The following is a 27,817-nucleotide window of genomic DNA, read 5'->3' as shown; positions in this document are numbered from 1 at the left end:
GGACATGGGGATCTGCATGAAATGTCCTAGGGCCCCTTCACGAATCTATCCAACACCCCATAATGGGTGAGAGCCTCACGAACTGGCCCAAGCTAGTGGATCCCATAGTGAGTAGTAGCACGTGTTCTGAGCGGTAGTACCTTGCTATGGTGAACATAAGTAAATTACCTAGTGGGTTGTTGCTCGAGGTGGTGATATTGCTCGCAGTGTGGTGGCTCGCTGCGATTTGGTGGTTCCCAGTGTGATGGCAAATCATGGCGATTGCACTTCGGGTCTTATGGAGACAGATCCGATCGGGTTTCACGATTATGAGATTTCAAATATGTTAGGGATTGTTTTGTAATAGTTAAGGTATTTTGGTCTTTATAATGTTGAGGTCAAAATGATCATTTTCTCATTTTGATCATCTTTCAGGTAACCCAGTTTGTACATGTAGCAAGGTCCACTTGTAAATTATAGTGTCAAGACTTGCAGGCATTATTGCATTTGTTTTGCTTGTTGCAATAGGCTTCAAATGATGGGGGATCAGTGTTGTCGTTGCACTTAGGCATACTTCAAAAGAGGTTTTGGAATTGTCTCAAGGGCATGGTACAGTGGAGAAACACTTGAAGTTTTACGTGGAGTATTAAGATTCGAATCAATGCGATAACTTAGAAAACAAAATTATTGCTGAAAAATAGCATTTAACTGGAAGGCATCGGTAAAACTGGAACGCAGATCCCGCACGAACTAAATCGAAATCTAGTTCTGAGTATGTATAAACTATATTTGCATCTAAATTTACATGACAGTGCATTAGGAAAAAAGGTCATCACCCCTCTAGATTAGTTGGACAAACACTCCAAGTTAATCAAATAATAATAAAAAAAAAAAAAAGTGATTTTGGAATTGCAAGTATAAATGGGTGAGTTGGTTGTTTGACATTATAGACTTCCGGAGCTTTTACTGTTTTTGGTTTTAATTTTTATTTTTAGCTTTTTATGTCAGTTTTTTATTTTTATTTAAAAAATAAAAATAAAAGCGTAACATAATATTTTATTTTATTTTTCTCTTACACCTTCATTGGCGGCCAACGGGATGACATGCCAATTCATATTTATTTGGGATTCTTAATTAGCTATTGCCATGGCCGATGAAACTTAAATTAGATCTAAAAATCGCCTAAACTGGGATCTGAAGTAGAATAGTAGATTTCTCAAACTTCGCTCTTTGACGTCAAGGAAGAGAAGAGCAACAAGACACAGAGCAGTCAAGCAAGGAGCTAGTAGCCATGTCCTTCAATTCAAAGCTCACCTTTCTTTTCAAGTAAATATATTACTACTTCTAACATCCTCATGAAACTCATGAAGAAACACGAATAGTCGGGGAAAAGACAAAAGGTAATAATGACCCCGCTGATGAAAATGAGATATCCCGAAAGTAATTGGCACAAAAAGGTTGTTGAGTTGAGTTTAGTTGGATCAACAAAAAATGAGACCCAAAAAAAAGGGCTATTACATAACTCAAGAGGGAGGAATCAGTTCACATCAAATTGGGAAATTGAAGCAGTTGTGTATAGGAGATTTTCCATGTGAACCTCATTCATCAGTATCTTGCCATAATTTTCCTGAAAAGTTCCTTTGGTGCTGCAATTAGGAATAAAATGAAGCCACAAGAGGAGAAGGAAAAGCAAAAGTAGTTAGAGCCAATTGTCAATGATGGCTGTACAAGACAAGCTAAAACTTAAAAAGGCAGTTCTAATTTGTCATACCAGGCAATCCTGTAAACCTCTCAAATTGTTCATAGGCCTGCCCAACGAACATCTCAGTCCCGGAAACAATTTTGGATCCAGATTCTTCAGCTTCCCGCAGTAGTCTTGTGATTTTGGGAGTATAAACAGCATCAAAAACCAGTGTATATGGTGTTAGGGCTTCCTGCAGAACACAGGAGTATGTAGTTTGTCACGGAACTAATCTGCCAAAGGAGAAATTTTGTTCACATTACAGGTGAAAGCATTACCCAAAGAAACCAAGATTACAGTAGTAACCTTATTTTCAGCACTGCCTGACTCCCAAATGTCTTTTCAAAGACTCCCCCCGCCCCACCCCCCCAAATAAAAAAAAAACCTTGTCTTTGCGAGGTTTGTGGAACATTTTTATAAAAAACCTTACCCTTGCTTCTTTTCTTTTCTTGTTTCTTTTTTTTTTTGAGCAAAGAAGTTGCCACAACTAGAACCCCTAATCTTCTAACCAGAGAGGAACAACCTTACTGTTTTTACTAACACTCTCCTCTTTTCATAAACAAATAAACCAAAAAAAGAGATAATAGTAAGTGATACAACTCTCAATGCTAGGTAGCAGCTGGAGACCTCAACGTATCAAGTCAAACAAGAGTTCCATTGGGGGTGAGTTCAAATATTGAACTGCAATCCTAAAAAAAATCTGGTACAATAAAAATTCGCTTCAGTACAAGTATTTAATAATTGGGCATACCTTGTTAATGGGTGTCTCATCAATCTTTGGTTGCATTCCAATAGAGGTTGTGTTTGCCAGGATCATTCCATCCTCTGGATGGAAACCATCCAAATCAGCAAGAGATAAAGCATCTCCTCCAACTGTATCTGCAAGTTCTTTAGCTCGATCTTGAAGAGAAAAGTTGGGTTTAGAAGTCATTAAGCTAAAAATAGAAATTATAATTATAGGAAATTAAGCAGTTTAATCAGCTTAACCTCACAAGATAACATAACTAGTAGGCCACGTAGCTTTTTTTTGTTCATAACAAAATACAATATAGTTAAATGTAATGCAAAGCCAGGATCTAGAATCTAACCATATGTACGGTTAGCAATCACAACCCTTGCTCCCTTTTGTTTTGCACCATAAGCAAGTGCCTTGCCAGCTCCACCAGCACCAGTGACAACAAACAATTTGTCAGCCAATGGTGATGGCAACGACCCACTTGTGTGATTTAGTCCTTTAAGAGAAAAAGTGGAGTTAAAAAGGGCACAAACTCTAAACAGAAAATCATTCAACTGGTAGAGTTCAGAAGAAACCTCGTAGTGCATTCTCAATAGCAGTAATAGCTCCAACATAGTCTGTATTATAACCAAAGAACTTCCGATCACTTGAATTCCTGATAATGCAATTAACAGCTCCTATGGACTGTTATATGTCATCAAGAAGAAAGGGAATCGCACATGGCATTAAAAAAGGTGAATAAATAAAGAACATTGAACTGCCAAATCAACTTCACCAAATAATAGTTCCAAAACAAGAGGTCACCAAGTACCTTTGCAACAGGGTCAACCTCGTTGCAGCACATAACCGCAGCCTCTTTGTGAGGAATGCCAATACTGCACAAGAGTCAATTGCATTACCTATCTAAGACTAATTTGGGCAGAGTTTTTCGCTTGGTAACATGTCCTGGAAAAGTAGGAAAATATGTCTCATGAAAATTTTAGCTACTAGATAGAAAAGAACCTTGAGGAAATGAATTGTGGATCAAACAAGTACATAAGGAAGTAATAGTCATATTAAATAAATTCTGCTGGTATCAAATTTAATACTACACCTGAAACCAACAAAATCTACAGATGAGTAAGTCTGAAGAAAGTTTGCAACACTATCCACCAAAAAATGCAGATAAACTCCATTAAACCCAACTCTCTTGAATGCTTCGTTGTACAAAGCAGGAGACTTGCTATGGCTAACAGGCTTCCCAATAACGCCAAATACTTTTGTATCAGGTCCTATCTGTCTGAAATTATACAAATTCACCAAATCATCAATTGTTGGTTGCCCAGGTGCTGACACTTTTCCTGACTCGAGGCTACCAAATGTCAGATATCCCCCAAATTTGGGGCAAAGTATGCGTGACATCAAACCCCTTTCACCCATAACCAATCCTATTGTTGGGACCTGAAAATTATATCAGAAAAAATATAAATTAACCCAGACATGTGTGCAACATATGAAGTCTTGAAAGAAATGTAAGAACATATTTCTTATACATGAGATTATGAAAAGCTGGATTTACATGCATGCAACTTCTAAAGAAAATAAATTATAACAAGATGACCAACATTTTGAACCCACTTACGAGGTTACAAGAGAGTAAAAAGGTTGTTGGACAGTGAACTTGCATTAGGTTGGTCTATCATTATTCAAATCCATATTCTACAAGCAAACAGAGTAATCCATGATGACAAACCCTATCAATGTCTTGGTGAGATTTTTCTTTGACTTTATCATTCCTACCTTTTTTATTTATTTTAATTTTTGTTCTTTTTCAGCAACTTCAAAGAACATCATTGTTCTCTACATCAATATTATTTGTGCCAGATTATTAGTTCTACAATTCTAGTTTATAGGAAACAAAGTAGAAAACAAATACACCTTCATCTTCTTGTGTTAGAATGCAGTTTGAATGTTCACAATTAAAGGATATCTCCTATCATAATTGACCTTATCCTAACAAGTAATTTAAGTCTTCGCTCAAGCTGCCAAACATTTTAGTATTACCAAATTTTGCAGATGCATTTTTTTTCCCCATTTTGAATTACAAATTCACATTAAAGAATGAAAATTATTACTCAACAAGAAACTCAAGTTTCAATTCGGCGCATCCTGGTGCCTCTTCTTCAGTATCCTGCATCCACACAACATATTTCTGGTAGAAACATGGACCTAACTCCTGAACTTAACAGCCTAAAACATATCCAGTCTAAAAGCTGCTGAAGAGCAATTGACACTACCATTTTAAACCTTAAAAGTCATTAAAAAGTGACCTATTCAGAAATATGATTTTGCTACCATTACTTAAAGCAAATAGCAAGCATTGCTTTCCATTACATGTTTATATATCAAGAACAGTCTCAAACACAGCTCCATCAGATCTTCCATATCAGCATCAATGAAAGTATAAAAAAGGAAACTATTACTCAGATCTCAGCATGGAAAAAGTTAGCAGGGCATTGGGCACACAACACCACCTACGCCTCTTACTTGGCAATGAACAATTATTTGAAAAACACGTGCCACATCTGTGACATCCACAGCAGTTGTCGCAATCTTAACAATGTCAGCTCCAGCTGCTTGTATCCTTGCCACAAGGTTGCCAAGCTCCTCAAGTGATGGAGTACTTTGATAGTTATGTGAAGACACAATGAATTTACATTTTGCAGGCTTCTTATTCAGCATGGAACTATTGAACTGATCGGCAACCTTCAGAGGAACAGACATGAATGCTGGGATTTAGTCTTTGCAAGTCCAGTTGCACACCAAAAATGAGACAAGAAAAAGAAATCTCTTTAAAGAGAACTACATCAAAGTACTTGGGTCTCAGAACACCAATGGAGCATTCAAACTCATGCTTATTCATATAAATATAAAAGGTTCTTCAGAATTATTTAGATTCAAGAAGTCTTGGCTACATCCAATTTAAACGTGATTGGCACTAAGTAAAAGGGACAATGTATTTCCAGTCTGAGTTGTCTCTAAAGTAACCAATACCTATTACTTATTTTGTATTCAAACAAGATGAAAGCTCTTCTTACAATGTAACATACTTTTAAAGAACACAACAGGAATCCCCACCAAGCTGCACATCTCTGTCCACATATAAACACTGGGTGACCCTTTGAAGTAATAACTTTATGCTTCTGGTCAGGTATTAGGTGAGTCTGTCAAATTAGGATATCACTTCTTATGTTTACAATCAAATTCAAGCTTCAAGCATATACTACCCCCGCCAAGCCTTCAGTTTCAAACTTCTTCATAATTGAGATATAACGAACATATCCTTCTTTTATTGTATTAATTAATTAACTGATTTACATATTTATTTGTTTTAGCTGTAGAGCAAAATGGTGAAACTCGATGCCTTTTGGCTTTTGTGACCTAGCTGAGGCACTCTCTACCCACATGTTTCAACTGTCTCAGTTACAAATGCATAAGCAACTAAAGTATTTATTACCACTGCCATCTTATGACAAATGGATTGGTTATACCAATTACCTCAAATATTCCATGAGAAATTCTGGGGAAAAAACAACACCTACCACAAATATATGCAACCTTCTCCATGCTACTTGAGTTTAAACACTAAATGCTAGTGGATATGAGCATGTTCAAAAGGAAGATCATAACAAAGGCATTCTGAGATTGTATACAGAAAGGGATAAATATCAAGAAATCAAACTACATATGCCTTCAAATTGAAAAATGAATGGCCCCAAATTAAAATTCGAATGAACCTTATAAGTTATAACAGAAAAAGATCGCTAAGAAGGATGCAGTCAAGTTTGTGATATACACCATAGGAGGCTTACAGAAGAAAAACTACATAACCACGCAGAGCAGCCACAGATTTTTTAAACAGAACCCCTATTTGGATAAAAGTACAAATCATGGACACTCTTAAGAACATTTATCTCATTTCCATTTGAAATCATTTTCAAATTTCACCAACTTAACATTTTTATGCACGAGCAAATAATAAATTTGAACTTTTGATATTTTCATAATAATTGGCCTCAAAGAACATGATCTGAAAAAACAAACTTTTTACAACTTAGTTTGTAACACAATCAAGATCAAATTTTGAAAGAAATCAACCTGAAGTTCAACATCAATGTAATCAGCTCCCAACTCCATGGCTAACTGAAGCACATTCAATCGGCTGTTCTCATCACCGTCATATAGACCACCTTCCCATTTCGGTCTAAAAGAACATATGAAATCAGAAAATTTTCCATTGAAGGCTTTTGAAAGACATACAGGGGAATGAAATGATATGCCAATATCCAACAATAAGCATAGTAAACTTTTCTGGGATGAACAAAAAGTTGAAATGTTTCAAATGCTTCAAAGGTCACCGTCAAAATGCCGGTTATACTTCTAAATTTTAAAGATAATATTATGTGTATTTTAAGAGAGGGGATTTCCATGCAAAAAGGAATATATAGAAAAACATCTAAAGCATTCTAGCAAGGTAATATAAGAAGTTAATGCATCAATGGTCAAGTCTCGTAATATTATTCTTAAGTCCTTAGTTTACAAAATTAAATAGGGCCAGGTATAAGCAGTTCGGCAATCACGTTGCAGAAAAGTAAAACATTGCGCCTCCTAAGTAAATAATAATAAAACTTTAAAAGCTAAACACGACAGTGACAAATTTACATTCCACCTTGGTTATTAGAATACAGAACAGAGCGGAAGCAGACCAGATTGAATCCAAAATGTCACGGCAGTGCTGTGACAATTAGCAATTCTCCTAATTCAACGTGAATCGGAGGTGTGTGCTGGAACAGAGAAGAAGAACGGAGAAGGAAATGTAGAAGAGAAGGGAGGAATAGAAGTAGGAGGGAGAGTAATAGAGTCTTTGATTGAATTTCTTCGATGCCTTTTAAAGAAGAAGGAGCAAGCTTATATAGCTTGACCTGTGGGTGCTGCCACAGCAGATCACACCCTCTCTAACTAACTAATTTGTCATATTCTAGCGCTTAGACACCTGGCAGATTCTACCATAACAAACTAACTAGCTGGAAAATAAATGCAAGCAAGAGAATAAAAATACTAAGGCAATACAAATAGATAATATCCGAATCTAACACAAAACTTAGCCGCAAAAATCAGATGTCTCCCTTGTCTCGTGATAGTACCCCTCCCATCAACTATTTATTGTCCTCGTGAAATACTCAAACGGCTGGTTGTCCTTGGAAAGTGCTACATCAGCATGGGTAGACTACCCTTCTCTCCATTATAGCCTCAGGTTCCCTCAGACTTTCTTTTTCCTTAGGCAGGGTTGGTAGCTCTTGGCTGACTCTCTCATTCCCCGTAGACTTTTTCAGCAAGGAAACGTGAAAGACTGGGTGGATCTTGGTCCCTTCAAGCAGTTGCAACTGGTAGGCTACTTTGCCTGCCCAGGCTGTGATGGGAAATGGCCCAAAGTATTTAGGGCTAAGCTTAGATACCTGCCATTGGGTGATGGCTTTGAGGTGCGGATACCTTAGTCTCAAATAAACTCTTTCCCCTACTTCAAATTCTCGGTCACTCCTCCTCTTATCCACGTTTTGCTTCATTCTATTTTGGGCGGCTACCAACTCTTGTTTCAACTATTGCAGTACCTCCCTTCTTTGCTATAGGTACTCTTCCACGGCTGTGGCTGTGGTTTGACCTCCCGTGGCTGGTAAGGTAGGGGGTTTATTCCCATAGACAGCTTCAAATTGAGTAATCCTAGTAGAAGCATGGTGGTTGGAGTTATATCACCACTGTGCCATGGCCAGCCACCTATGCCAACTCCTGGCCTGCCTCATACACATGCATCATAGATAGGTTTCTAAGCTTTGGTTAACCCTTTCAATCTACCCATCAGATTGAGGGTGGTAAGCTCTTGATAGGATGAGCTTGGTGCCCACATTCTTCATCAATTCTCTCCAAAAATGACTTCTAAACACCTTATCCCTATCTGAGATAATGGTCTTGGGAACCCCATGTAAAGCCACTACTTGATCCATAAACACCTTGACCACTTCTTGGGCCATGTAAGGATGTGCCAACCCTGCAAAGTGTGCAAATTTAGTTAGCCAGTCCACCACCACTAGCACACAATCCTTCCCTTCTAATCTTGGTAAGCCTTCTATGAAATCCATGGACACACTTAGCCACGATTGCTTTGGAATCTATAGGGGCTACAATAATCTCGGGTAGGCTACATTTTCATGCTTCCACTTCTTACATATGTCACACCCCAGAACATGTTCTTTGCAGCACCCTTAAGTTGAGACCAATGGAATAATTGTTTCACCCTCAAATAGGTATTTTGGATACCCGAGTGCCCCCCTATAAGGGACTCATGCAAGGATTACAAAATGTTTCTCTTTAGCTCAGCATTGTTGCCCACGACTACCCGGCCTTTATACCTCAACAACCCATCCTTCAAAACATATCCTTCCGTTTCCCTACCTCCCACTGCTAATTCTTCCAGAATTCCCTTTATGTATTCATCCCCCTCATAGCTGTTCACCACTTCACTACACCACTCAGGTATTACCATAGTGATGGCAGTTGCTTCCCCTTCTTCATGACACCTTGATAGGGCATCTGCAGCCAAATTCTCCTTACCTTTCTTATATTGTATAGAATAGTCAAGCCCCATTAGCTTGGTCCTTCCTCTCTTTTGCAATTGAGTTTGCAATTTTTGTTATAACAAGAATTTAAGATACTCATTATTAGTGCTTGAAAAATCGGCCTAAGTGGCCGCTGGCCGCCCCAAATATGCCCTAGTCGGGCCTCCTAGACGCCGGCCAGATTAATTGGCCGGTTTGGGCACCTGGGTGGTGCCTAGTCAGCCTACGCCACTTGGGCCGCCCAATTTTTTGGCTTAAATATCAGCCATTTTTAGGGTTTTCCTTTCTAAATCGAACGTCTCTCAACCGTCTCCCCCTCTCATACTCTTCTCACCCTAAGGCCGTCGTTCCCTCGACGCTACCGCCTCAACACCACCGGCCCACCAATACCTCACCGTCGTCACTGCCTCCAGCTCCATCCTCACCGCCTCTAATTCGTCGCGTCCTCCTCGCTGCCTCAACGTCGTCGTCGCCGCCACATCTTCATCGTCAAGCTCCATCTCCGCCGCCGGCAAGCTCCATCTCCGTCATAACCCCTCTCTCTCTCTCTCTCTCTCTCTCTCCGTGGTTATTGGGGCCAATTCTATTTCTGTTTTTTATTTTATTTTATTTTTCTTTTCTATTTATATATAATTATTAGATATATATTTAGTTTCTATTATTAATTATATATAACATATGTGTTTTAACATGATGAAGAAGATTGAAAACAACAAATTATATGAGATTATTAGTTATTTTGCAGAAAATAACTTCTGTTTTCATTATATTATAAAACAAAAATTATTTTGTGTTTTATTGTTTTAATTTGATTATTTTGCAGTTATGACATGATATGTTATTGTTATTTTGAATATTAAGTGGGGTTATTGGTTATATATAGGTTTCTATTACAAGTTTTTTCGATTAAATTAAAAATGTCGAATGGGACTCGGAGTATGGGAGCATTGTCTGATGCAACTTCAGTTCTTAAAAGGAAGTCCAATGATATCGGATGGGAGTATTGAATGTTAATTGATCCGAAAAATATGGATAAAGTTAAATGTAAGTTGTATGGTAAAGTTATGTCTGGTGGAGTTTACAGAGTAAAAGAACACATAGACCACATTTCCGGAAATGTTTCTGCATGTCCAAAATCTTCTCCAGATAATAAAGCCAAATGCAAGAATGCTATTGTCGAGGCAAAGAGTAAGAAGAAGAATAAGAAGGAGGAAGATTTGATGAGATCTTCTGTTAATATTTCTGAAGGGGGGGATGATGAAAATGAATTACAAGAGTTAGGTAGAAAAAAAGCGCCTCATACTCTTGACCCTATGGATAAGTTTGCAACCTCCATCAGTCTTGAAACTTGTTTAACTGGGGGAATGACGAAAAGGCAACAAAATATCAACGAAGCACTCTTTAAAGAAAAAACACAGACTGTTCATGAGTATTGTGCTAAATGGGTGTACGAAGCTGGCATACCTTTCAATGCTATAGATCATAATGGCTTCAAATTGTTTATTAAGGCGGTTGATCAATTTGGCTCAGGCTTCAAACCTCCCAGTCAATACCAGTTGAGAGAACCGTTGTTAAAGGGAGAAGTGGATAGAACTAAAGAATTACTGAAGAAGCATGAAGAAGAGTGGGCACGAAATGGGTACTCCATTATGATAGATGCTTGGATAGACAAAAAAATGAGGAGCATCATGAACTTATGTGTTAATTCTAATGCAGGTATCGTTTTTTTGTCTTCTAGAGAGTCTTCAGACGAAGCACATACAAGTGAACTCATTTCTGAGTATGTGGACAAGTGCATTGAGCAAGTTGGCCCACAAAATGTCATCCAAGTAGTAACAGACAATACTGCCAACAATATGGGAGCGGCAAAATTATTGAAGTTGAAGAGGCCAAATATCTTTTGGACATCATGTGCTACTGACACTATCAATTTGATGCTTGAAAGTATAGGAAAACTACCGAAGTTTAAAAAAGTCATTGATCAGGCCAAGAGTTTGACAATCTTCATTCATGCACACCATAAGACCTTATCCTTAATGAGATCATTTACAAATAAGAGGGATATTGTGAGACCAGGAGTCACTAGATTCGCTTTTTTTTTTTCCTTACTTTGCAAAGTTTGATGGAGAAAAAAACTCAAATGAGGACAATGTTTACTAGCTCTGAATGGGAGGAGTACAAATGGTCTAAGACTGTTAAAGGGAAAGCAACACATACTACTATGATGAGCATTGCTTTTTGGAATGGTGTGAATTTATGCTTTTAAGGTTTTTGCACCTTTGGCGAAGGTGCTTCAAATTGTTAATGCAGATAAAAGGCCTTCTATGGGTTTTTTATATGGAGAGATTAAACATGCAAAGGAAGCTATTAAGGAGGCCCTAAATAATTTTAAGAAGAACTATCAGCCTATTATAGAGATTATTGAAGCAAGGGTGAAAGATAGGCTAGATAGTCCACTACATTTTGTGGCTTACCTTTTGAATCCCTATTACTTTTTTAAGGATATGGATATACAACTTGATCATGAAGTCATGGATGGATTTTTTAACTGTGTGGAGATGTTTTATGATGCCGATGGTGAATTGCAAGGTCATGTTGTAAATATTGAGTTGCCAAAATACACTCGTAAAGAGGGAGCTTTTGGAAAATCGTGGGCAGATCAAGGGTGTGCAAAAAATGATGACAATTATAATCCAAGTATAAAATTTCTTTAATCATTTTCTTAGTTTCTAACTTTCTATTATGTATAAGTTTATTTACTTTATACTTGTTTGACCTGTGTAATTACATGGTGGATGACTCATGGAAATCTAACTCCAAACTTGCAACGAATGGCGAGAAGGATCCTCTCGTTAACTAGTAGTTCATCTGGTTGTGAAAGAAATTGGAGCACTTTTGAAGGGGTTAGTGTATATTTTAAAACATTTTAATATTTTAATTTCATTATCCCTATCATTTATATTAATATTGCTTTTATTTTATTTATGTAGATACATACGAAAAAAAGAGATAGACTGAATGTGAATTGATTGAACAATTTAGTCTTTGTCCAATTTAATGTGAAATTGATGAACAAGCAAAAAGGGACAAGGAAAGGAATGTTGATATGCTACTTGCTAGTGATACTAGTAATGCACAAGGATGGATCGTTGAAAGAGGAGATGACGAAGAAGTTGAGCCTGATACGAGATTCACTTAGGAAATGGTTGGTGAAGCATCCGGAGCAGACGAGATGCTTCAACCTCGAAAAAGTTCTAGGATGAGAGAGCTTTATGAAGATGATTTTCAATAAGAAGAAGAAGATGAGCAAGAGAGCAAGAGCTCAATGAATTTGATTTTGAGTCTGATGAAGATCATGTGCTGGAAGAATACGGAGAGGAAGAAGTCCAATTAGATAGTTAGATATTGTTGCATTATTGTTACTTTTGTCTTATTGAATCTAGAACTGATCTACAACAATTTGTTTTCTCATGGTTAATTCCATATTTCAATTGTCATTTCATTATTATTGTATTATTGGTTTATGTTGCATTATTGATGCTCTTCAACTTTGATTTAATTGCAAATAACATCAAATTATATCACAAAGTAAAAAAAAAAAAAGAATTTTTTCTAGGCCCCAGCCTGGCGCCCGACTAGTGCCTAACGCATTTTAGAACACTGCTCATGATCAATCTTAATTACAAACCTATCCATCTCCAAATAGTGCCTCCACTGCTCCACTGCCAGGAGAACAACCAAGAATTCCTTCTCATAGATGCTTAAGTTTAGGTGCCTTGGACATAAAGCTTGACTTAGGAAAGCTATGGGCCGGCCACCCTATGGGCCAGCCACCTTGCATCAACACTGCCCCAATTCCCAATCCACAAGCATCTGTTTCTAGCACAAATGGTTTGCTGAAGTCAGGCAGTCCCAGAATTAGGACTCTACTCATTGCCACCTTCAATTTATCAAAAGCCACATCAGCCTCCTATCCCCAATGGAAATTTCCCTTCTTCAACATTTCCGTGAGAGGCCTACTTATGACTCCATAACCCCTCACAAACCTGCGGTAGTATCCTGTAAGTCCAAGGAATCCTCTAAGGGCCCTTAAGGTAGTGGGTTTGGGCCAGTTTAGCATGGCCTCCACTTTCTTTGGGTCGATACTGACCCCCTCTCCTGAGATCAGGTGTCCCAAGTACTCCACTTGAGTCTGGGCAAATGCACACTTAGACCTTTTGATGTATAATTGATGGCATCTCAGGACTTCGAATGTGGCTTTTAGATGGGCAATGTGTTGGTCTAAGGTAGGGCTATAAACTAGGATATCATCGAAGAAGACTAGTATGAATTTTCTAAAGTAAGGCTCAAATATTTGGTTCATTAAAGATTTGAAGGTAGTTGGGGCATTGGTGGGCCCAAATGGCATTACCAAGAACTCAAAATGGCCATGATGGGTTCGGAAGGCTGTTTTATGTATATCCTCGGGTTTCATTCTAATTTGGTGGTAGCCCGACCTTAGGTTAAGCTTTGAAAAGAATTTATCTTGGTGTAGTTCATCCATTAGGTCTTCTACAAGGGGTATGGGGAATTCATCTTTGATGGTCAGGGCATTTAGTTGACGGTAATCCACACCAAAGCGCCAAAACCCATCTTTTTTCTTTACTAAAAGGACTGGTGAGGCAAATGGGCTCTGGCTGGATCTTATGAAAGACTGGTTCAACATTTCCCTCACCATTTTTTCAATTTCAATCTTCCGGACAAGTGCATAACGATATGATCTCATATTAATTGGTTCAACATGTGGCTTGAGGTTAATTGCACGGTCTAGGGTGCGGCTAAGAGGTAGGGTGTTCGGTTCCTCGAATAAGTCCCTAAATTCCATCAATAATCCATCAATAAGGGGCAACGTGCTTACCTGATCAGGCCCCCCTAGTTGGCGACTAACAGTGAGTTGCAACTCTCCATAATCTTCCCCTTCATGCTACTCTTCCCCTTCTAATATCGAGAACAACTGCGTGAGCTGACCCCACTTGCTCTGCAAAACTCTCCAAAGCTTCTTTCTTGTGATCATTTTGCAAGTAGCAACCTCCTTCCCCCCCTGTAAGAGTCATCCTCCTACCCCTTTTCTTGAAAGATACTTCCATCCGATTGAAGTCGAAACTTATAGGGCTTACTCCCTTCATTTAATCTACCCCCAACACCACATCGCATCCCTCTAGTTGAAGCAGATAAGTAGCCTAAGATCTGCTTCGAACTTTTCATCTTGCATTTCCCAAATAAATCCCAGGCAAACCGAGTTGCTCATTACCTGGTTTCCATTAGTAACAGTTACACTTAAAGGTGGCGTACTCGTAAGTGGACACTTGAGCCTCTTGGTCGTGCCCTCATTTACGAAGCTGTGAGTGCTTCCACTGTCTATAAGGATTAGTAGATTGCCCTCTTCCACCTTGCCCTCTACTTTGATTATTTTGTTGTTAGTGATCCCCTTGAGTGCATTGAGGGATATCTCTCCATTGTCCTCCACTCCCTCTTCCTCGGTAACTTCCACCTCCTCTCTTTTTTCATCTTCTACTTCCTCTTCTCCTTTGCCTTTTAATAGCAGCAACTGACATTTGCATTGGTGCCCCGAGAAGTATCTGTCTCCACATCTATAACATGCTCCGGGTTGCCCCCTAGGATCATTTGGTCTCCCACCAAAATTGGAACCACTAAAATTTCTTCCCCCAGCATTACCTCTAATTAGCTCTTTGTTGACCCCCTTGCTATTCCCTCCTTGTTGCCAATTCCCTAAGTGTATAGCCCTTTGTTGATACACCTTCTACTTCTTTAACAATGCCTCCACCACCATCTCTTGCAATCTGGCACTCTCAGTTGCCTGCTCAACCGTTCATGGCCTAATCATCTTCACCATAGGTCTCAAATCTTCGCTTAGGCCACTAAGGAAACTAGAGACAAAATATGTCTCCATTAGGTGAGGATCATGACTACTCATCAAGGATCTCAGCTCTTCAAATCTCCTTAAGTATGACCCTACATCACCCACCTGCTTCAGCTTGTTGAACTCCTCAATGGTATTCAACATGCTCTTCTCTCCGAATCTCTCACACAACTTTTTAGAGAACTCTCTCCAGGTATAGTTCTCCCTTACTCGTGTCCACCCCATCATCAAAGTAAACTACTGCTAAAGCGACTCTTCTTTCCATTGGCACATTGTACCACTCAAACAATCGCTCACACCTTCTAACTCACCACCTAGGATTAGTCCCCTCAAACACCGGTATTTCCATCCGGCGCATGGGAAACCCCTGTGGTGGTGGAATAGCCCGGTCCTCACGTCCCCCTCCTATCAACGTCTCAGTGTCATCACCCTACTCGACAACAATCTCATGGGCTCTATTTTCTTGATTCACTCTTTCATTCTATAAAATGGGGTCATTCCTATCTCTATGAGGAAAGTCAGGAGAATACCTTACTTGATTTTGTCAGGTGAACATCAACATAAATTGTTGAAGTTGATTACTCATCTCCTCCCTCATCTAGTTGTCTAAACAAGATTGAGAAAAAATATAATTCTCTATTTCTTAGAATAATACAATGATTTCTCTTTTCTCTTTATAGAGGGAGAGAATAATACAAAAAGAAAATAATAAAAAAGGAAATAGGAATATACATAGAATATACATAGAATCTAAGATATACAAAGAATATTCCAAGAAATACTTCTATTTCTACACTTCCCCTCAAGCTGGCTTGAAGATATCTTCCATGGCAAGCTTGCTCACAAGATTCTCAAACTGAGTTCTATGTACTCCTTTTGTAAGAATGTCAGCCACTTGGTCAACTGTTGGAATGTAGGGCATACAAATTACTCCATTATCAATTTTTTCCTTAATAAAGTGTTTATCCACCTCTACATGTTTTGTCCTGTCATGGAGAACTGGATTATGAGCAATAGAGATTGCAGCTTTATTATCACAGTAAACTTTAGCTGGAAGGGAAATGAAGACCCTCAAGTCTGATAGAAGCCTCTTTATTCACATGACCTCACAAATACCATGGGCAACTGCATGAAATTCAGCTTCAGCACTGCTTCTGGCCATTACATTTTGTTTCTTACTTCTCCAAGTAACAAGATTGCCTCCCACAAAAGTGCAATAACCTGATGTAGATCTTCGGTCAGTTATACTACATGCCCAGTCCGCATCTGTATAAGCCTCTACATGAAGATGTCCACGTTTTCTAAAAAGTAGACATTTCCCAGGGGTTCCCTTTAGATACTGCAGAATTCTGTAGGTAGCTTCAAAATGTTGCAAACCAGGTGAGTGCATAAATTGACTTACAACACTTACAGTAAAGGCTATGTCTGGTCGAGTATGGGATAAATAGATAAGTCTACCCACAAGTCTTTGATATTTCTCCCTTTCTACCACATTCTTGGCCTCGGCAGGTTGAAGTTTTAAGTTGGGTTCAATGGGAGTTTCAGCAATCTTACACCCAAGCATTCCTGTTTCATTGAGTAAATCCAGAATATACTTACGTTGGTTGACAAAGATCCCCTCCTTAGATCTTGCAAATTCCATCCCAAGAAAGTACTTAGAGGACCCAAGTCTTTGATCTCAAACTCGTGAGCTAATCTCCTCTTAAGCTTTTCAATCTCTCTCTTGTCATCACCAGTCATTATTATATCATCCACATAGACAATTAAGATTGCTTTTTTACCGTCGTCGGCGTGCTTGAAGAATAGTGTGTGGTCTACTTGGCTTTGAATGTAACCATAGCTTTTTACCGCCTTTCCAAATCTTTCAAACCACGCTCTCAGAGACTGTTTTAAACTATACAATTATTTTTTTAAACGACATACCTTGTTTGTACCGAGACTCTTTTCAAATCCTGGTGGAAGATCCATAAACACTTCTTCTTCTAAATCACCATTTAAGAAGGCATTCTTAACATCAAATTGGTGGAGTGGCCAATCAAGATTCACTGCAAGGGAGAGGAGAACTCGAATGGAGTTTATTTTAGCTACTGGAGCAAATGTTTCTTGATAGTCGATGCCATATGTTTGGGTGAAACCCTTAGCAACCAACCTTGCTTTGTATCTTTCAATGCTCCCATCTGCCTTACATTTTATGGTAAATACCCACTTACAACCTACTGTTGTCTTGCCTTCTGGTTTGTTCACAATCTCCCAAGTCCCATTCTTCTTAAGAGCATTCATTTCCTCCTAGACTGCTAACTTCCAATCTGGGTCACTAAGGGCATCCTGAATTGTTCTTGGGACATGCAGGTTAGAAATATTTGAAAGAAAGGCCTTATGATGATTAGACAATTTTTTGTATGACAGGTATTTAGCAATTGAGTGTTTGGTACAAGATCTCACTCCTTTCCTAGTAGCAATAGGGACATCAAGATCAGACGAATCAAATGAAGAATAATCTGGAGGAGTGAGTTTAGAGTTACCATGAGAAGAAGAAGAGCTATCGGAAAGCCCATCACTCAAAGACGTCGATTGTTCAATTGTTAGAGGAATATTCGGATTGATAGTATTCTTTAGGGTTTGTCTTCTAGTATAAAACTGAAGCTCCGGTTTTGGAATATTTTGATCCGTTTGTGGTAATTCTCCCCCTGGTTCCAATCCCATCATGCTAGGCACCTGTGAACCAGACACACCCTGTTCCACAATATTTGGAACATTTATATCCTTGAGTTGTTTATCAGAGTGGAGGGGAGCACCAATCATGGTAGGACGAGGATCATAGAGTTTTAAGTAATTATCCTCCTCAACATTAGAATTCAAAAAATTATCTTCTTTCTCAATATGCTCCCCCTGAAGATGATTTTTAAGAAAGTAGGGTTGAGTTTCGAGGAAAGACATATCCATACTAATATAAGTTTTTTTGGTAACAGGATTAAAGCATTTGTACCCTTTTTTATTTGGTGCATAGCCTAGAAAGACACATTTTTCAGCTGTGGGATCCAATTTGGAACGAAATATTTGAGAAACATAAACAAAACAAGTGCATCCAAAAACTTTTAAAGGTAACTCGGAATATATACGACAAAGAGGGAAGAGTTGTTTCAAAGAGTGTAAGGGGGTTTGAAACTGTAGAACACGAGTGGGCATACGATTGATGAGATATGAAGCTGTTAAAATTGCATCACCCCAGAGGTATTTAGGGACATTCATAGAAAACATGATGGACCTGGCAACCTCGAGTAGATGTCGATTTTTTCGTTCAGCAATACCATTTTGTTGGGGAGTTTCACGGCAAGTGGATTGATGTAAAATTCCTTTTTCTTTTAAAAAAACCCCCAAAGATTCATTAAAATATTCAGTGCCATTATCAGATCAAAGAATACAGATTTTTGTGTTAAATTGAGCTTCAATCAGATGGAAAAAATCCTTGAAAGTTCTAGGCACATCAGATTTCTTTGCAAGTAAGTAAACCCAACAAATTCGAGTATGATCATCAAGAAAAGTAACAAACCACTTTTTTCCAGACAAAGTGGAGACCTTAGAAGGACCCCAAACATCACTATGTATTAAATAGAATGGTTTTGAAGGACAATAGGGTTTTGAAAGAAATTTAACACGATGATCTTTGGATAAATGACAACTCTCGCATTGAAACATAGAAGGATCCACTCCTTTAAACAACGTAGGAAATAAATGTTTCAAGTAAGGAAAACTAGGATAGCCTAGCCTAAGATGCCATTGCATTATTTGATTAGAAACAGAAGTAAAACTACTACCACTCAGCCCGTGAGCTTTTTTATTACGCAAGACATCCCCATCCAAATAGTAGAGCCCATTTATTTCTCTAGCACTGCCAATCGTCTTCCTCGAGTTCTAGGCCTGAAAAATGCAATAGGAATCAAAAAAGATAACACGACAGTTAGAATCTTTGGAGAGTTTACTAACAGAAAGAAGATTGTAGGCAAGTTTAGGAACATGGAGTACTGATTGAAGATCAATATTGTTAGAAAGTTTAACAATATTGGGTGTACCAGGGGACAGATTAGGCTTTAGCAGTCGCAGAAGTTGATCAAGTTTCTCTTTGTTGAATGGTCCTGAATCAGCTTCATGAGCAGTAGGTTGGGATCGCTTTGATCTAGACTTCCAATTGGCTGGCTTGCCATGAAGCGCCCAACAGGTCTCCCGAGTATGGCGTGGTTTATTGCAATGATCACACCAAACACGAGGCTTGTCTTCTGCCTTTCGTTGACTCACAATATGCCGCCCACCAGCATTAGCATCAGCAGTCACGAGCGCCATATTTTCAGATAGGCCACTTTCTCCACTCTTTTTCTTGCCCAACATAACCAGTCTTCGGCTTTCTTCACGCCGAACTTCAGAGAAGGCTTCACTAAGAAACGGGAGTGGATTTCTACTGACGATCCTCCCTCGGACTTCATCATACTCAATATTGAGTCCAGCGAGAAACTTAAATACCCGATTAGCATCGACCATTTTCTGATAATATTTGCAATCTTCTGTGTTTTTCCACTCATATGTATTGAAGAGATCCAAGTCCTGCCAAATGCGCTTTAAAGAATTAAAATATATGGTGACAGAATCACTACCTTGTCGAATCTCACCAAGTTTCAAGTTGAGCTCGTAAATTTGGGATTGATTCCCCAAATCGGAATACATGGCAGTGACTTCATCCCATAGTTCTTTTACTGTGGAGAAGCACATATAGTTCAAACTTATCTCTTCCTCCATGGAGTTAACAAGCCACGTCATCACCATCGAATTCTCGGCATCCCAAGTGTCATATAACGAGTCTTTACTGTCTGGGGCTAATGTGGCGCCAGTCAAATAGCCAATCTTTCCCCGACCTCGAATGTACATACGAACAGATTGCGACCAACGCAGGAAATTGGTACCATTGAGACGAATGATCGTAATCTGTACCGGATGTGAGTCAGAGGAGTTTCGGGGAACGCGAAACTGGTCTTGAGAAAACTGCGATTGCTGGATCGGAGTGACTGAAGATGCAGAGTCAGTCATGATGGTTGAATAAACGGAACAGGGCAGCAGAAGCAAGAACCCACTATCAGCTGGATCTGGATCTGTACAGATCTGGGCACCCTACCAGAGACCCACGGATCTGGATACTTGGAACTGGGTACTCAGTTGCCCAATTTGAACAATAAAGGTCCAGCATGAACAGCAACACAAACGGCACGAACGAAGCAGCAAGAACGAAGGAGGCGGCTCTGGTGTGCGAAGCAGAGCCGACCTTCGCGACAGCAACAAGTGCGATCATTCGATGCGTGATGGAGAAGCAGCACCAACGACGGGTAGGGGCGGCTCTAGAGAGCGATGCAACGCTGACCTTCGCAACCAAGCACCACGACCGGTGCGACTGATGAAAGCTGACCTTCGCGAGAGGCTAGGGGTTCACAACCGTTCCAGAAGTGGGAACCCTACTGGAGAACAACGACGTCTGAAGATGCAGCAGCGATCGGGATGGCCGGATCTCAGAGGCGGCGGCCGATGAAAGGGCAGCGGCAGTCGGATGATGGCCAGTGAAGGACGGCGGCGTTTTTAGGGTATAGCAGAGGAAAGGAAGAAATTAGGGTTTCACAGTTGAATGGCTGTGATTTAATCCTAATTTTAGCTCTGATACCATCTAAACAAGATTGAGAAAAAATATAATTCTCTATTTCTTAGAATAATACAATGATTTCTCTTTTCTCTTTATAGAGGGAGAGAATAATACAAAAGGAAAATAATAAAAAAGGAAATAGGAATATACATAGAATATACATAGAATCTAAGATATACAAAGAATATTCCAAGAAATACTTCTATTTCTACAAGTTGATATCGTCTCTCATTCGATTAAGTCCTCCTTCCATCTTGCGATTAACTATCATGATCGCATAATGGTTTTTCTGGTTGCTCACTTCTAGTCAGTTCACCCGATCCTGGAATTCCCCCACAGCCGAACTGAGTTGCTGGAGCTACAACTCCATGTTCTTCGTGCGCGTCCCTTTGGCCATCTCTTACGCCTGTAATACTCCTTGCCGGAATCGATGCTCTGATACAAAATGTCACGACAATGCTGTGACAATTAGCAATTCTCCTAATTCAACTTGAATCGGAGGAGTGTGCTAGAATAGAAAAGAAGAACGAAGAAGGAAATGTAGAAAAGAAGGGAGGAAGAGAAGTAGGAGAGAGAGTAATAGAGTCTTTGATTGAATTTCTTCGATGCCTTTTGTAGAAGAAGGAGCAAGCTTATAAAGCTTGACCTATGGGTGCTGCCACAATAGATCACACCCTCTCTTACAAATTAATTTGTCCTATTCTAGCACTTGGACACCTGACAGATTCTGTCATAACAAACTAACTAGTTGGAAAATAAATGCAAGCAAGAGAATAAAAATATTAAAGCAATACAAATAGGTAATCTCCGAATCTAACACAAAACTTAGCCGCAAAAATCAGATGTCTCCCTTGTCTTGTGACACAAAATTGTACACTAGAAGCCAAGTTTAGATTTGATTGCCAACCTGTAATTAAAGAGAGTGGGCAAAGGACACCGTTTGATTAGGGTTTGGATGTCCTGACCAGGATAGAAGCTCTTCAAACTATCCAATCGAACCTCCACCAGATCAGCACCACTCAATTTTGCCTTTTCCATATACTTCACCATCTGATCAACTGAGTCCGCCATCAACGGAGCACAGATCAGGGTTGAGTTCTTCCTAGTTCCCTCACTTTCCAGTTTTACACCGACAGGGGCAACCTGTAATTTAGTTAATTCACCCAGTCGTATCAATCAGATTTCACAAATCTGTGTGATCGGTGAGAAAAACTTGAGCAAAATGGTATGAACTTATAGCAGCTTGGAATGAGAAAGTGACTTTTGGGACAGTGACACTCCTCCTTTCCCTATTTTTTCTCGCAATTTCTCCAACAACCAAACACGAAAAGCATCTTTCTTAAATCTGTTAGGTTAGTGAGAAAACGAAAAGAAATGGAAAGCGATAAGACACAAAAACTCCAGCTCCTTTTCCCTATTCTTCGTGAGATCATCTCAACCACTAAACACGGAAGGGAGCAAATTCAACAAATCTGTTCGATTGATGAGAAAACTGTAAAGAAATGGAAAATGATACAGTTAATAGCAGCTAGGAATAAACAAGTAATCTCCCTATTTTCTCCGAAACTGAACAGAAAACGAGCGAATTTAGCAAATCTGCGAGGTTGGCTAAGAGCAACGTACGCGAATAAAAAAGGTCAAAACTACTACAGCAGCTCGGGATCATGTCCGGAAAAGGAAATAAAACTGCCTTGAGGATTCCAATTCTCTTTCCCTTTCCCGTCCTATTTGTGCTTTTCTGGGAAACCAAGCACGAGAAGAAAGTAGCGACTTACCCACTCCATTTGCAGTCGACGGCCGGAGACGAAAGAATGAAGTACGGAATGGGCAGCTTGTAGTTTTGCGTCTCTCTCTCACTCTCCTCCTCCTCCTCCTTCTCTCTCGCTCTCCCTCCTCCTCCTTCTCTCTCTATATCTATCCATCAATGTCTATATTTACATGTATTTAGGCTGGCACGCCCACGAAACGTGGGGCCTGGGGAATTGATTGCAGCGGTTGGTAGTACCGGTTGGCGCTAAAAGTTGATGCCAACGTCCCATCCAAAGCCCCACGTACGAGGAGTGCGATTTTGTTCACCCATTTAACGGGACGGGATCATCACCTTACTGATTTTGTGAGGACGAAAAATAATGAGACAACATGAAGGTAAAGATCACCCCATTAAAGAGAATGAATAAAATTGTACTCATGTGCGAGGATGTACCTAATCTTTCAATAATGAGCCGAAAATTTAAGAAATTTTGTGAAATTAATGCGACACTTTCGGTCTTTAAAGTTCAACTTAATGCGACATAACATTAACCTTAAGAAAATGAGATGACTCAATATGATGATGATATATAAAATTACCTCATTATTTTAATTTAAGTTTTTAATAGAATTTATCATTAAAATTTATCTATTAATTTAATAATTCAATTTAAATTAATCTTAGTGTTGAAAGTGTATACAGAGGAGGGTTTAACCCAACAATCGACGCAATTAAGATGATATAAAAAGCCTTCAGATTTAAAATTCATCTAACCAACCCCATCATCTATTGAGACAAGCACGCAATGAGGCAAAATCAATGCACTGCCGACGAATTTGGACCGAGTATAGCTGATGGCTGATGGCTGAGCAGGGAGTGGGAAGCATGGTACAGGCAGGCCCACTTTAGTTGAATAACAGTGAGCGCCATGGCAAAGGACTACAAAAGCAGCTATTACTGTTTGTGGAGGCTAAAAACTTGTTGCAAGAATCAAAATTTCAGTTCACTTTGGGGTAACAAGCGTTACAGAAATTTCATTTTACAAAAAAAGGAAGCAAGCAATTGCAGAGTCAAAAGACCATCACAAGCAAGCAACCATCACATAAGCACACCATAAGTTCGTCAATCCTGAGCAACCTTTTATTTGTAAAGAAACCAAACCATTGACAGCAATCCAAGTTCCACACAGCTAGTAGTCAAGGTTTTCAATGTGCACGCTAATCAACCCTGCAGTCCGATGATGCCGATAAAAGAAAATGATACATATCGCGATTGGTAAAGAGGGCAATAGACTCTGTATAAGAATGAACCCAGCGATGTGTAATCGAGAGTGAAATATATATGAACGGATTTATCATGAAATGAGTTTGAGAGTGAAATATATATGATTGGATTTATCATGAAATGAGTTTGACGTAAACTTTGAGAGGTACAAGGAACTCAGGAGGTTTATCCGGTAAAATTAATAAATACTCGCTAAACTTTGAAATTGTAATTTTTTATTCACTGAATTTTAAATTGTAATTAATTACTCACTGAATTTTACTCAATGTCAATCATCAATCACTCGTTATAACTCTGTCAACTATTACAAATAAAAAATGTTAACGGAATCTGACATGGCTAACGGAATCTGATGTGGCAAAAATTAATTTAACATACACTCACTAAAATTTAAAAATGAACTATTTACTTACTGAACTTTGTTCAACGTCAACCATTCATTACCTCGTTACATCACCGTCTGATCTTGAAACACTCGTTATATCACTGTCTGATTTTGAAACATATTAAAAGATTTTTGTATACATTTGAGATCACTTACTTCTCAAATCAAAAGTCAAAAACTAAACTAATGATTCAAATTAAAAAAACTACTGATGCAAATCAAAAATAAAAAAAAAAATGTTTACTTAATAATGAACTCAAAAGCCAAAAATTGATTACAAAAATCATATTTATTCTATGCCAAAAACCAATCATCTTTAAACTTATAGGGTAAATGTACATTTATTATATCTTATTTTGAATTCGAAAACATTATTATTAGTCAATAAAAAAATGTATCGTGTTTTATTAAAGAATAAACTTATTTTGAGACTAAAAATATGATAGAATAAATATGTATTGTCTAAAACGATTTTTGTAATTAGTTTTCGTCTCTTGGTCTTATTATTAAATACATTTTATTTTTTTTGAATTTTGTTGTTCATAATGGAGGTAAAAAAATCTAAACAAACATTTTTTTTACTTTTGATTTGCGTCAATAATTTTTTTAATTTGAATCATTAGTTTAGTTTTTGACTTTTGGTTTGAGAAATAAATGATCTCAATGCATACAAAAATCTTTTAATATATTTCAAGATCACACAGTGATATAACAAGTATTTCAAGATTAGACGGTGATATAACAAGGTGATGGATGGTTGACGTTGAACAAAGTTCAGCGAATAAATAGTTACATTTTTAAATTTCAGTGAGTGTATGTTAAATTAATTTTTGGCACGTCAGATTCCGTTAGCATTTTCTATTTATAATAGTTGACGGAGTTATAACGAGTGATGGATGGTTAACATTGAATAAAGTTCAATGAGTAATTGATTATAATTTAAAGGTCAGTAAATAAATAATTACAACTTTAAAATTCAGTGAATATTTATTAATTTTACCCGAGGTTTACCACAAGGAAGCCTCCGCTAACATTTCCAGTGTTTTTGCTTAGTTCATGGCCACCTGAACCAAAAAAGATGTAGCACTTTCAAAATCCTGCCTAAAGAATAGGGCAAAAAAAAAGAAAGAAAATCAAATGTGATGAGATGTGATTTGAATACAGTCACCTACTTTTCAACTGGATATGGCTAATCACTAACCATAATAAAGGTGAGATGACTGACTTGCCTCTTTCTTCACTAGTCAATGAACTCATAAGATAGATTCTTGTCTGCTCAGCTCTCTCACCAATACATCAAAAATGTTTCAGCTAGCAAACGTACAACTTTCTAATCCATAGCAACTTGTAAGATAGATTGTATCTATTATGAAGACTATCTTCATAATAGATAAAATCAAATAAGTCTACATCTCCATCTTGAGATCACATTTCTTATCCAAGGCTTCCTCTTACTTCCTCCTTCAAAGATAAAGGGTGTTTGGGAAGGTGTTGTGGAGATATATGAGAAGAGATTCACCCCTTGAAAAAGACAATAGTACTAAGTTAATGCTGTAAGCTTACGTTGATTAAAAGCATCCTCATGACTCCCTACCTATATGTATGATGTCCCTATTACTACCCCTATGTTGTTGCCAATGGGTTGGAAAAGATGTATAGAGATTCTTTATGGAAGGGTATAAGTGAGGAATTCAAGTAGAGCATGTTATGTGCTTGAATCCAGAATAATAGCCTGTTGCCAGTGTCAGGCGATCGCATTTTTTGGAATTGGGATTTTTAGTAAGTGGTTATTAAGATTTGGTTTCGATAGGGCTGGCTTGCAGAGGGTAGTTGAAAATAAGTACAATTGCCCTTTGGGTAGTTGATATCACTCCTGTTGTAGGCGCATGTTATGGTGGATGAATATCGGGCCATGGACATGATTTCTTGGTTGGGTTCATTTCAGATGGGCTTAGGTAATGGGGTGCGATTTTGGGCATGAAATAGCTACATTCTCCCTCTGCAGTTTTCACAATAATAAATTAACATATATGTAATCAACAACTAAAAGCTCAATCATCCATTTGCATTTATTTAACTGATGTTTAGGTTCATTGGAGAAAGCACTCTATTAGCATTCACCTTCTTTATTCATGCATTCCACTTAAACACAACATAGCATAGTTTTGCGCATCAAAAATCACATATTAACTGGAATAAAGATGCAACCCAAAAAATTCACTACTAGTTACTCATCAAGAAAGAAAAAACAAAGAAAATGCACTACTAGCCATTAAAGTCAATTAATGTATACCCTTTCCCAAATCATCAGGGTCAGCATGGACAACAACAGCCCTTCAAATGATGGAATGTGCCCCAGTGAGAGGAATCTGCAGAAACCAAATTGCCAAAAACCCATATCATATCCCGCATAACATGTCTTCCTCGTATGCATCTTCCTCATCTTCTTCATCCAAAAAAGTAGCCGCATGTCACTGCTGGGTAATTTGAGAATGAGATTGACGAATTGTGTTCCAATTGATGAGGCTGGGTTTTGCTTTTTCAAGCTCCGAAGATAACATCGGAACCCGAGCTTTCTTGCACAACGCAAAAATAAGAGACGAGAAGTAGATTCGTTTCTTGTTGTCTCTACCCAAGGCAAAGGCCATTATTTGGTGAAATATCTGGTCTTTGAAATTTAAGTCATGGCCCTTCGCGAGTGCATAGACCAATTACATCCGTTGAGGGTAGATTTTCGTCATGTGAGAGAAGGGAACAACATTGTAGGCGATGATGTAATGAAAGATCTTGAGCTTAATGTTAAGCTCGTTGCGCAACACCATGTTGTTGCGGGACTATTGTGGTGGAATTTCTTCAATGAAACAGAAGCGGACAATGTCATTTCAGTCTGCGATGTTAGGCACGTTTGACCCGACATCAACTTGAAAGAAATGTTGGATCTCCGTTAGGCTGAATGGTACCCATACTCCCCAAACATAGGTGTGAAAAACGTGTTCCTCGTCTTCATCATCGGTGTTGGGGGACAATAAACTCATGCATCGATAGCAGGTAGATCTTATGTGGTTTAGCATAGAATTTGTCCCACTTCTTAGCTTATATCGCTTCGGGAACTCCGATTGCTCAATGCTAACCAAATTGACTTCCCTTTCCCAATAGAGTGGCCATGTGCCAATTATGGTTGCACGTTTCTCAGCATGGGGCGTGAGGTAGGTTTGGTACAATTCTGTTGCGAGTCGTGCCCTTTTGGACATATTGGAACTTTCAACTATGGCTTTGCCATTGTTAGCAACCAGTACATGGCAGGTCTTCGGTGGCATTATTGCTCCTGGAATATACCTACATGTGCCAAAAACTCCCCACTTAAGTAATCACATCCCCAGACTAACGGTGCAAGTTGTAGGGGAAACATTAAGTGGGACATTTTATGAAACACCTTGTATGCATACTACATATACACACATGAAGTAGGACATAAACGGTGCTTAAATTGGCCAAAACAAAACCCACATTCCATCCATCATACATGTTAACATTCAATCATATCGTACTTAGAGTAAGAATTAATAACAAGGAAAAGCTTTCCCAAAGCAAAAATTTTGCACAATACATACCTTCTTAATCTAACGAAGCAATGGGATCAAATGCGCAAGTTGTTGTGATTGGGCAGTAAAATATTGGTTTCTCCAAGTGGATGA

General features: G+C 38.6%; 3 protein-coding genes across 8 annotated transcripts in view; all 3 read right to left on the bottom strand.

Moving 5' to 3' along the window:
- LOC127812074 (superoxide dismutase [Cu-Zn]) overlaps positions 1-27,817 on the bottom strand; it is a 53,675-nt gene that overhangs the window by 7,358 nt on the left and 18,500 nt on the right. The gene's annotated exons all lie outside the window — the stretch shown is intronic.
- Positions 1-27,817, bottom strand: part of LOC127812071 (bifunctional 3-dehydroquinate dehydratase/shikimate dehydrogenase, chloroplastic-like) — a 57,135-nt gene that overhangs the window by 15,805 nt on the left and 13,513 nt on the right. The window contains exon 1 of one of the 2 annotated variants that reach the window (XM_052352377.1): positions 21,847-21,869. The exons of the other annotated variant lie outside the window; for it this stretch is intronic. The gene's annotated coding sequence lies outside the window, so the exon portion shown is untranslated. Of the gene's footprint in view, positions 1-21,846; positions 21,870-27,817 lie in introns of those variants that run through there. 2 annotated transcript variants of the gene reach the window in all.
- LOC127812072 (bifunctional 3-dehydroquinate dehydratase/shikimate dehydrogenase, chloroplastic-like) lies at positions 1,274-22,626 on the bottom strand. 2 transcript variants are annotated; one of them, XM_052352378.1, is made up of 11 exons: positions 22,479-22,626; positions 21,611-21,846; positions 6,594-6,699; positions 4,974-5,201; positions 3,550-3,896; positions 3,268-3,331; positions 3,032-3,140; positions 2,809-2,952; positions 2,472-2,620; positions 1,751-1,913; positions 1,274-1,625 (listed from the first exon to the last, which is right to left on the bottom strand). In XM_052352378.1, exons 1-11 carry the CDS (start codon positions 22,485-22,487, stop codon positions 1,585-1,587), a joined length of 1,596 nt encoding a protein of 531 aa, XP_052208338.1. In that variant the 5' UTR covers positions 22,488-22,626; the 3' UTR covers positions 1,274-1,584. The 2 variants fall into 2 exon arrangements, with proteins under 2 accessions (XP_052208338.1, XP_052208339.1); XM_052352379.1 differs by having other exon boundaries at positions 4,983-5,201.

This window comes from Diospyros lotus, chromosome 10 (assembly GCF_014633365.1).
Source record: "Diospyros lotus cultivar Yz01 chromosome 10, ASM1463336v1, whole genome shotgun sequence".
NCBI classification, from domain to species: Eukaryota; Viridiplantae; Streptophyta; class Magnoliopsida; order Ericales; family Ebenaceae; genus Diospyros; species Diospyros lotus.
The sequence above is the reverse complement of the archived record's forward strand: the minus strand, read 5'-3'. Positions and strand labels throughout refer to the sequence as shown.

Bases quoted from the DNA above. Each gene is read 5' to 3' on its own strand.
- LOC127812072 (XM_052352378.1), bottom strand. The intron at 3,897-4,973 runs GTAGGTGGTGTT...TATAATTTTCAG, and splicing joins TTCATTGCCAAGTAAGAGGC to GTCCCAACAATAGGATTGGT. The intron at 2,621-2,808 runs GTTAGATTCTAG...TTTCTCTTCAAG, and splicing joins GATTGCTAACCGTACATATG to ATCGAGCTAAAGAACTTGCA.